The sequence below is a fragment of the Ostrinia nubilalis genome, chromosome 20 (assembly GCF_963855985.1).
Source record: "Ostrinia nubilalis chromosome 20, ilOstNubi1.1, whole genome shotgun sequence".
NCBI classification, from domain to species: domain Eukaryota; kingdom Metazoa; phylum Arthropoda; class Insecta; order Lepidoptera; family Crambidae; genus Ostrinia; species Ostrinia nubilalis.
The window spans coordinates 9,461,528-9,472,998 of record NC_087107.1 but is presented as its reverse complement, the minus strand read 5'-3'; the positions used below and the strand labels follow the sequence as shown (position 1 = coordinate 9,472,998).

The 11,471-nt window shown below is 38.2% G+C and overlaps 1 protein-coding gene across 2 annotated transcripts; it reads right to left on the bottom strand.

Moving 5' to 3' along the window:
• Positions 1-657: 657 nt before the first annotated feature.
• On the bottom strand, positions 658-11,095 carry LOC135081623 (UDP-glucosyltransferase 2-like). Of its 2 annotated transcripts, none has more exons than XM_063976378.1 (9): positions 10,405-11,095; positions 9,981-10,175; positions 9,214-9,307; positions 8,459-8,654; positions 6,138-6,332; positions 5,550-5,772; positions 3,959-4,178; positions 1,380-1,599; positions 658-1,021 (listed from the first exon to the last, which is right to left on the bottom strand). In XM_063976378.1, the coding sequence occupies exons 2-9, from the start codon at positions 10,128-10,130 to the stop codon at positions 757-759; spliced, it is 1,563 nt and encodes a 520-aa protein (XP_063832448.1). In that variant the 5' UTR covers positions 10,131-10,175; positions 10,405-11,095; the 3' UTR covers positions 658-756. The 2 variants fall into 2 exon arrangements, with proteins under 2 accessions (XP_063832448.1, XP_063832449.1); XM_063976379.1 differs by having other exon boundaries at positions 10,416-11,095.
• Positions 11,096-11,471: the final 376 nt, after the last annotated feature.

Genomic DNA, 11,471 nt, shown 5'->3' with positions numbered 1-11,471 from the left:
GTTTATTATTGATTTATCCTATGGATCGATAACTGAGAATTTTCAACAAGTCCCAATTGGGGGCACCCTTGGGCTCGTTTAAAGTCTGTCAAAGACTAAGAGTCCTTTGCACTCTCCTTTGCCCAGTGAACATGGGAAATCTATCAGCTACCAATGAAAAAATATTTTTTTATCTGTACCAACTACCAATCCTTACTTTTCTCCTGATGAATAGAAATTTTCCTCAAGAATGTCCCTACAATCGAACTTAGTTTACAAGACTATCTTGTCGCAGGGCGGTCGACCGAATAATCTGGCAATTTCCCGCGCATGCATATGCATGAGACTCCTTTCTCTGATCTGTCTGGGGTTTAATGGGATAGGCCTATCGTTTGCTAATTTACACAATCCACCGCCGTTTAATTTGGCAGGTAATTAAATTACGGCGTGTTCGTTACATCAGATTGTGATAATGTTTCGACTGAAATTATCTGCGTTAAATTACAGGACAGAAGTTTTATTTAGTGGAAAATAAACTTCGTAGTCGCCACTCTCTAACATATTTCCAACTTGATAGTTTTACGCGTGATGTGGTCAGCTCACTGACACGTTAATTGGCAATTCAAAGGCTGTCGTTGGTTCAAAATAAAGGGAAAAAGTCATCAAAAAGTGTTCATGTTCATAAAGATAAGAACTTTAATAGACAGACACAAAACTTCAACTTACCTAAAACAAAAACAAACATCGAGACTTAAAAAACTTATATTGAAACTATCATCAGTTCCTCTTCTCTTTCGCCACAGCTTTTCTTCCCCCACACAATTTCTTTACTACCAAAACAACTGCTACAACAATTACTGATACCAACGCAGCGAAGTCCAAATACATCTTCTGGTAGAACGCCATGTTTAGCGCGGGTGACCTCAGATGGGGTGCCCCACCAGTGCGGATGACGTGCGTCACCCAGTGCACCATCTCTTGACCAGGGGGCACGGGACGGTGGTGGTAGATCGAGGATAGTTCTTTTGCTTGTTTTCTGTACCTGGAAGAAAAGAAAAAAAAAACAATAATATTATTCAAATTATTCTCTCATGGGCTACCGGGAGACTAAGTAAAGGCATACGATAAAATTGTTAACGCTTTTGTAGTCCATAATCGGCGAAAACTGAGCGTTTAGCATCTTCCGAATCCAAATTATAAAAGATTTTTTTTATATCATCATCAAGGCCTATCTTTAAGGACCATTTTAGCATCAGCGATCGATGATTTTACGACTGCTGCCTCTGTGTCGAGCCGATTCTAAAACTTGCATGTGTGCTGTGGCTCTAATTTCTGAATAATTACTCATTAGTTTCGTTTTATTAACAATGATTTCTTATTAGTACTTTTTTCTTACTTACTTCGAATCACTTAGCATTGTTTGTATAGCAGTCTTCAGATTTCTGGGCAAATCATAATTCAGGTTTACTTTAAGGGCGTATCCCTTGGACAGCGCTTTGTTGATGTTGATGAACTGGTCAAAAAAGATTGGAACTCCGATGATGGGCACTCCGAAGTGGATAGCCTCCGTCGATGATAAGAGACCACCGTGAGTGATGAAGAACAGGCAGTTGGGATGTGCTGCAATTAATATCGTTATTAATTAAGGTCTTTCAAAAGCTCTAAGTTACCTACCAGTTAATGGTCGTTCCCAATTTTATTGACATTGCTGGTTTGAATCGACCAGATTGACAAAAGAAAGAATTTCCTTTTTCTTTAATGATGGTTAGATAAATCTCGTGTAGCATTAGCATAGCTAACAATGTATGCTGTCATATTATCATCTTGACCAATTAAGCTAATATCAAATGCCTTCCCATGACGGATCATAAAAGTCTTCCACCGGGGCAGTGCACCAATTTATATGTTACGGTTAATGTGATAAATGTAAAAATTATGAATAATCGCCGGTTATTATGAATAATTACCACATGATTTGGTAAATGTGATGGATTATATTACAGATATAACCAAATCAGTGGATGGTCAGCTACAGATAGACTCTATATATACCGATTTTTCTAGCGCCTTTGACAAGGTTGATCACGGGATTTTGCTGGTTAAACTAAAATGCTATGGAATACATGGGGACCTTCTACGTTGGTTGGCTTCGTATCTTGAGGACCGGGTACAAAGTGTTACCGTGCACGGTTTCAAATCGGATGAGTACATTGCTCGTTCGGGTGTACCCCAAGGTTCGCACCTTGGGCCGATCCTCTTTTTAACATTTATTAACGACATTTCTGATGTTATCAATCATAGCAGTTGTTCCATCTTTGCTGACGATTTAAAATTATATAAGACTATAAATAACCAGGACGATGTATCTCTCCTACAAATGGATATTGATGCCGTTAGCAAATGGTGCTCGGTGAACAGGATGGTACTTAATCCTCAGAAATGCGTCCATATAAAATTTACAAAAAGGAGGAATCGTATCGAGTCATCCTATACTGTGCTCGGTCAAACCTTGAGGGATGCGTCCAGTGTTCGTGACCTCGGTGTGTTGCTGGATCGTGAGTTGGGGTTTGTTGAGCATATAGATAATATAGTGACACGTTCTTGGCGAATGCTTGGTTTTCTTAAACGCACGTGTGGAAGTTTCAAAAATATTAACACTTCACTAACAATTTACAATGCCCTAGTCCGCAGTAATTTAGAATACGCCTCAAGCACATGCAATCCAACTTACAAAGTCCACTCCCATAGAATAGAACGCATCCAAAAAAACTTTACACGATACCTTGCTTTTAAAAGTCGCGACTGTCCCCGAGGTGCTAATTATTCCACTAGACTTTCTTTTTTCAATATATTATTACTTCCTTGGAGAGTCGACTGAAACTACTGGATCTCATGTCTTTGCACAAGCTCATTCATGGTAGATTGACTTGTCCCGGTCTGCTTCAGCGGCTTGATCTCGCTGTTCCGTATCACATTCCAAGACATCCATCTACAAAAACATTCAGATGCCCCACTGTAGAACCAACCTGGGTAAGGGCGCCCCCTTGTATCGATGTATGCGTACTTATAACGACGTCAACGACCATGGCATCGACATCTTCCTGGATTCAGACCGTTCATTCAAGAAAAAATGCATGAGCTACTTGAAGTTGTGTGTAGCTAATGGCTAAATAAGGAACTGTTGCCAAATTTTATTTTTACTGAGTTATTATTAATTTAACTATTTGGATTGTTTTGTTAAAAAATGTTTTTTTTTTCTCTATGTGTAACTACCTAGATTAATTGGTTAAAATCTGTTCTTTTTTTTTCTGTCGGCAAGCTTATTTTCTTTGAATGCTGTATTTACCTGTAAAGGCATATCTTTTGGATTCTAGCTTTCTAATAATGTAACGATGCATGTAAATTGATATGTTGTTGGTAAATCTTCAACAATAAATAAATAAATAAAATAAATGTGATTAATATGAGATCATTTGTGTGTGTATAAAACTAAATAGGCGGCTATTTTTCACTTTAAATCAAAACGATGTGTTATAGTATATAATGTATATAATGTTACGCAAGAAACAGTCCAAACTCATTTTGCCAAATTATATTAATATATGATATCAAAACGTTCAAAATGTGAGGCTGTACATGAGCGCAGTACACGAGCCGGTGTTCTCTTTTATAATATTTGTTAGTATTAAGGTTATATTATGAAATTATCACTCGTAAATGTGATTAATTTATCACTTTTACCTCGCCTGTCGGTAATTATTCATAATAACCGGCGATTATTCATAGTTTTCAATTTATCACTTTAACCGTAACATATACAGCACCACAAAATAAGAAGAAACTACATGATTAGATGCTTAGTAAGCAAAATAGTTGCGTTCAAAGAAGGAGAAGCGAGTCGATTACGGAATTTAAACTGTCACGAACTTTGTCTAGCGGGGCTATATTATCGTAGTGCCTGTAGTGTCTAAAGTAATACCTAAAATACTAGGCTGAGGAGCCCATTTGGTGATATGCAAGTTCTTCGGTAAATTCGGCAAATCGGCTTCGAACTTCCAAATGACGGTTTGCTTTAGTTCTCCGAACATCTTCACCAGCCCTTCCACGACTGATTCTGGCAGGTCCTTGCTGTTCCAAGTGGATCCCATACTGAAGTATATGACACCATCTTTTGCGTTGTCCATTAATGTTTGTAAATCCTGAAATCGACAGAATTAATTTCATTCGATCACAAAAAATCTATACTTATAATAAATCTGTAGAGAGGTCAATTCTGTACATGAAATATATTTTCAAAATAACTATCAGGGGGTGATTAGTGATCGATACTGATGCCAAAAATGCAATCAGTAAAAATTTTGTCTGTCTGTCTGTCTGTCTGTCTGTCTGTCTGTCTGTCTGTCTGTCTGTCTGTCTGTCTGTCTGTATGTTCCTTATAGAAACAAAAACTACTCGACGGATTTTAACGAAACTTGGTACAATTATTCTTCATACTCCTGGGCAGGTTATAGGATACTTAGGAATTCCCACGGGAACGGGCATTAGCGGGAAAATCCTTTTGTATGAAAAATCTAAACCGCTTAAGTTAGACGCTTGAAATTTGGCAAGCAGGTACCTTAGTAAACTTAAAGCTTAGTTATAACAGGATATTGCAAAATTCTCACGGGAACGAGAGTTAGCGGGAAAAAACATTTGTATGAAAAAATCTAAACCGCGTAAGTTAGACGCTTAAAATTTGGCATGCAGGTACCTTAGTAAACTTAAAGCTTAGTTACAACAGGATATTGCAAAATTCCCACGGAAACTGGAATTAGCGGGAAATTCCTTTCGTATGACTGACTCACTGACATACCCACGCACAGCCTAAACGGCTAAACGTAGGCACTTGAAATTTATAAGGAACGTAGCTTAGGTACCGTAGAGGTGCATTAAGAAAGGAATTCCTGAAATTCCCACAGGAACAGGAATTACCGGGAAAATCCTTTTGTATGAAAAATCTAAACCGTTTAAGTTAGACGCTTGAAATTTGGCATGCAGGTCCCTTAGTAAACTTAAAGCTTAGTTACAACAGGATATTGCGAAATTCCAACGGGAACGGGAGTTAGCGGGAAAAAACATTTGTATGAAAAAATCTAAACCGCGTAAGATAAATGAAGGGGGTAAAACGGGATCCACGCGTACGAAGTCGCGGGCGGCCGCTAGTATATAATATTTAAGATAGACAGATGGATAGCATAGAATTAGGTACTTTGTTGTTGTACCACATAAAACAGAAACATAAAAGAATGGCGGCGGTCTTATCGCTAGGAAGTGACCACTTCCAGACAACTCAGGGAGAATATACCTACATAATATTTGGTATAGCATAGCAAAAACAATGGATTCAATCGTATTGTTAATGGCAGTGCTTCGTAACATATTTAATCCTCTCGCTCGCTAGCCAAATGAGATACTCGTACTTTCAAGTAACTATCTCTTTCTTGAAAGTAATCACAAACTTTGCATTTCTTAGCTTTATGTCAGCATATAAGTATTAAAAAGTGTATTAAAATGTTCAAATTATGCCTTACTTTTGGCAACGGCTTGGCAGGGCTCTCGATGTGGAACCCGCCAATAAATTTGAAGTTCTGCGGCGTTCTTGGTATGTTTCCAAAAGCGTGGTGCTCATTGCCGAAGATCAAAGAAGCGTTGTATATGAGCTGGTCGTAATCTGGTAATGTACGTCCACGGTTCTCTAGCAGTGGTTTGAAGAACTTCGCGAAGGCTTCCTTCTCTTTTGGCATTGTGCTTGTCCTGCAATAAATTATGAGTAAAGAACTTTACAGAATTTGAACTTAACAATAATAACGCTTAACTAATCTAAGAACTCTTCCAACCAATAAGGCTGACTTTTCAGTCTTCATATCAGTCGCTTTTTGTCTTAAGCTTACAAAATTCAGTGTTCTGGCTAATTGAATAAAAATAGAAATTGTATCTCTATTGCAATATATAAATTATTAAACAAAACTTACGGGACCACACAAGAAACACGTTACTTTTTTTGCATTTTCAGTTAATCTTCGAAAGTAGGATAATAGACATGGTATTTAGTTATGTAGGATGGTATTTGACCAGTTTTTCAGAGAAAGGTTCACGTATAACAATACGTTTTGCCTCACCATTTCGTCCAGGTCCATAAGATCTGCGCCCACAGTTCCTCCAGCCTTTGTTTGAAGGTGAAAGGCAGCACGTTGGATGACAAGTAGTCGGCGGAGTAGGCAGGGTTTGTCGGCTCATCTATCAGTCGAAGAACCAACCAGTGCGCGCCCATAGAGTAACTCCAGATCATTGGGCAGTTGTAGAGAGCTGATAATCTGAAAATATGGACAATATTAGATCTACTTCTTATCGTTCGTTCGTTTCAGCCAAATGACGTCCACTGCCGGACAAAGGCCTCCCCCAAGGATTTCCACAAAGACCGGTCCTGCGCCGCTCGCATCCAGGCACCTCCCGCGACCTTCACCAGATTATCGATCCACCTAGTGGGAGGCCTGCCCACGCTACGTCTTCCGGCTCGTGGGCGCCACTCAAGAACTTTCCTGCCCCAGCGGCCATGATTTTGCGGGCTATGTTAATAGTAAACTAACTATACTATACTATATGGATATTCATAATGACCGGTTCTGCACTACCCGTATCCTGGTAATCCTGGTGGTATCGTCAGTCTACAGAGTCCCACTCAGTCTACCCACACTACGTCTTCCGATCCATAGTTTCTAGACTGCATCTCACTTAACACCAGGTGCGATTGCGGTCAAATACCTGCCTTGTCTAGCATAGAAAAAAGGTTCCGATTTTTGCCCCAATGACAATCAGTTCTAAAAGCTATATGACATTCGTTGTTTTAACATTTAATATTTTAACTAGGTTATAGAAGAACTAAAGTCGCTGACATAGCCCAACAGATTAGCAAGCTGAAGTGGCAATGGGCAGGGCTCATAGTACGCAGAACTGACGGCCGATGGGGCAGCAAGGTTCTGGAATGGAGGCCGCGTACCGGAAGGCGCAGCGTGGGACGTCCACCTACAAGGTGGACCGACGACATCGTAAAGGTAGCAGGGAACCGATGGACGCAGGCCGCTACCAATCGATCAACGTGGAAAGCATTAGGGGAGGCCTATGTTTAGCAGTGGACGTCCTATGGCTGACATGATGATGATGATGATGATGAAATTACCTAATAATAGTACGAATAAAATAGATAGAGTTTTCCATTTGATCGACATGATCTCGTACCTATGACTATTTAGTTCTAGACTTGCAAAGATTTACATAAAGTACGTCACCGTCCGTTCGTAATAACGACGAATAATGGCAGGATGGGCTGGCCAGTCCCGCTTCGTTGGTTTTAGTATACGGTACGAATCAATTTGTAGAAGGTCAATCTAACCTATTTTTGTAAACCCCAACAGACTGACACCCAAAAGCAATTTTCTCCAATAAAGAAGTCGTCACCATTTACCAACATTTAGTTAATAAAAGTTCGTACACAAAAATCTGGGGACCATTCAAGTTATTTCTAGCATAATATTATTGAACTTTATTAAACTCAGTAAAGAAAGTATATCGAGCTCAGGAACAAGTGGCGTAACAATATTCATAGTCATTAAATGGTCGATTGCAACGCACAGAATCGGATTTAAAGAACGTAGGAGTACCTTTAAAAATAGTTAGCTATCTTCTTCACCTAAGTTAAAGCACAGTTAAAGTAACCTTGGTGTCACGCACCGAGCAAAAAGATAATTTGCGTCGTTAGTCGTTTTACATCATGGTAATCACTTACCATCAGGTGATTCGTCTGTTTTCGGCCTGCAAACTAGGGATGTTATGGATATGTAGTTTCGGTTATGGATACGGTTACGGATATAGGAATAATATTATACCGGTTTCGGTTACGGTTACGGATATCTGGGCTTTAAAATGCAATTTTTAATAGTTGTCCAACACGGTTCATTCATAGCCGCACACTTTACATCGAATAAAAAGTAATAAAAAAATAAAAATGATACTTGATGGCATTATAAAGGTAAATCAGGCTTTTATGCCCTTGCATATATTACTATACAAAAAACAATTTAAACTGGCTATAACCGAAACTATCCGAAACTTTTGAATCGGTTACGGTTACGGTTTCGGATATTTTTTTCCAATACTCAATAGTTTATTGCTTCCATAATGTTTACAAAAGGTGTTATTGGTAAGGTTTTATTTCGTATATCCGAAAGTTTCAGTTACGGTTACGGATATCCATAACATCCCTGCTACAAACCCCACCGCCACTGGACTATCCCACTCGTAACTCAAGCATATTTTAGCTTACTACAAGGGGTGGATGGAACCTAAACAGTTCCTTTTTTTAATGGGTCAATTGGGATCGTGCGACCCAATCATGTGGTACAAAACGACCCGATTAGAGGGTTCGATATTGAAATTGACTTACCCAGAATATATTTCCGTCTCATACAGATCTACTATCACAGCATCAAACTGCTGGCTTGTGTCTTCTAAGAACTTCTTCACGTTTTCATGTTCGAACATCTTAATACTGGAATATAGTCCGAACTCTTGCATCATTTTGACATCGTTTATCGGTATTTGACCATCCATTACACTTTTGATAGAGAAGGTAGAATCTCCTACGAAAAGTCAAAAATGAGGTGTCTTTGGCCCAGAACAGACGGTGAAACGCAACTGCAACGAAACTGCAACTGTTACTTAGTTACTTTTGAGTTGTATCTAAGTTTCTGCCATAGCGTCCGTTGAGAGACCCCACATGACGCGACCAGTTTGAAACTTTCAGTTTCAGTTTCATTCATCAGAATCATCAGAAAGTTGCAGTTTCGTTGCAGTTGCGTTTCACCGTCTGTTCTGGGCCTTAGGGACGTTATGTGTGGAAAAGCTGCTGTAATGAGTCGAGTAAGATAAGAAAAGGGATCAATCTGGAATGAAAATGGGTAGCGCCAAGCAATAAGCATACGACTTTCATACAAATACAGCAGTTTGTCCAGAAGTAGGTAGTGGTAGTGCAACAAAATAGTGCAGCAAAGTTAGGCATATTCGGGGCATGTTTTGTATACCCTGATGATGACCCCTTCATCATACTAAATACAGAATTTGAATTATACTCAAATGGCAAACCAACGAAATCATTTTAGCACCGATTGGTAAAATAATGCTATGATTACATATTCTTACCTGACACCATTAATTGCTGGTTGCTGCTGATGTCGATTTGTCGAAGCTTTTCATTTTTCTCATTTTTCAGAGGAAATGCTGTGATAAAGGTAACCTACAAGGACACAAAGCGTCTAAGAAACTATAATATATTCTTGAATTGTGATTTATAAAATCTACAATTCGTGCAAAGGACATCAGTGAAATTCCACAATCGTGTGTCTAAAAAATGCGTTGACAAACCTAGGATTAGCCTTAAAAGTGCAACATTAGGTATATTACAAAAGTATTACGTATTTAGGTAGTTATATTATTATCCCGAATTCGACTCTACATCTGCTCTCGTATTTATAATTTTAGATCAGAATTCCTAATGATCTTCCTGCAGCATCTCATCGACTTTAGCATCATTTAATTCATAAAGTTTGAGAAAGGTCGAATAATTCCAGGGTGTTGTTATTCTTGTTATCCCTTACAAACAAACATGAGCTTTTTTATCTATTACTAATATTATAAAGCTGAAGAGTTTGTTTGTTTATTTACTTGAACGCGCTAATCTAAGGAACTACCGGTCCGATTTGAAAAATTATTTCTGTGTTAGATAGCCCATTTATTAAGGAAGGCTATAGGCTATATACCATCACGCTACAAGTAATAGGTGCAAAGCAAAAATGATTTTCACGCGTACGAAGTTGCGGGCACTGCTAGTTATGTTTATAAATGTAACGTTAGTACAAAACTACACATTTTAATCATTTTGGATAGATAATTAACACCATTATTCTTACCTCATGCCCGGCCTTTAGTAGGTGTCTAACGTACCCTTCTCCCAAATTGTTCAAACTCCGAATTGGAAAAGGGAAAACCACTAATATTTTGTACGCATCCGCACAACAAATTACTCCCAAAACACATAAAATTATTTGTGCTTTAGCCATTTTCACTTGAAACAGTGTACATTTGAGTTTTTAATTACACAGTCACTAAAATATTAATACTACTATGAGAGTTCCGTCGGGCTGTTTTGATTTATTTGAATTGTTAGATAATAATTTATCAAAGCGTGATAAAAAATTAAATATTGATAAAACTCTATGTAAAAGTGTTTAAGTCAAAATGTTTGGTTCAATTCAATTAGTTATTTCTCTTCTAATGTTTTTACTAACTAAATTATTACTCCATACAATCACTTTTGTTTTGTATATTGATAACCTTCAACCAACCGGCGCATGCGTCGAAATAACAAAACACAATCACAAACCAGAACTAAACTTTACATCGATGATTTTCTCATAATCCAAAACTCTTTAAATTAACTCTAGTTAAAATACAAACTTTCTAAGCTTCATAATAATTATTCTAGACAAATAAATGTACCGAAATTGAGATCACACGGGGCGGTCCCAAATCAACTATTGGGTTAATAACAAACGAGCATCTAGATATCGACCAAACGATGACGTCACTAGAACACCGATGCAAGGTCGCGTCAATGGACGGGGAAAAATAATTTGTGACTTGTGTGTGATATAAATACGGGCCACAGTATGAACAGGCATTTAGGCAGACTCTACACGTTGGTGCCAAATTTGGTCCCAATTCCTCTCGACTAACGTGTGGATACAGAAAATGGTATTGGCTCCAACATTGAGAGTTGAGACGATGGCGTTGGGGCCAAGTTGTGGATCTGGCAGACATTATATTTTTTTACGACAATTTTAATCGTGTTGTGTGCAAATAATGCAAAACAACATCTAAAAATACATAATTTCAAAATCACTTCGGCGAAATACACAGCACATGTAGCGTTATAGAGCGCAATACATAGGCAGTACACTAGTTATAATCGCAATATCTTGTGAGAAAAACGGACTTCGATGAAATGTTACAATCCTACAGCACTTAGGTTAAAATTATTATTTTATAATAATAATGACGAACGTAATCGCAAACAATGACATATCGCAAAAGCAAGTAACGACAGCTGGAATCCTATACCTCTGTGAAAATAATAATTAATAACACATGTGGTCATTTTCAGTAACGTTTAATTTATCAGCCTAACTTAGGCCCAGAACAGACGGTGAAACGCAACTGCAACTTTTTGATGATTCTTATGAATGAAACTAAACTGAAAGTTTCAAACTGGTCGCGTCATGTGTGGTCTCTCAACGGACGCTATAGCAGCAACTTAAATTGTATCTCTATTGCAATATATAAATTATTAAACAAAACTTACGGGACCACACAAGAAACACGTTACTTTTTTTGCATTTTCA

Bases quoted from the DNA above. Each gene is read 5' to 3' on its own strand.
- LOC135081623 (XM_063976378.1), bottom strand. From the start codon at position 10,130: ATGGCTAAAGCACAAATAATTTTATGTGTTTTGGGAGTAATTTGTTGT. The intron at 6,333-8,458 runs GTAAGTCAATTT...CCATATTTTCAG, and splicing joins GAGACGGAAATATATTCTGG to ATTATCAGCTCTCTACAACT. The intron at 1,022-1,379 runs GTAAGTAAGAAA...CTTTTCTTCCAG, and splicing joins ACAATGCTAAGTGATTCGAA to GTACAGAAAACAAGCAAAAG.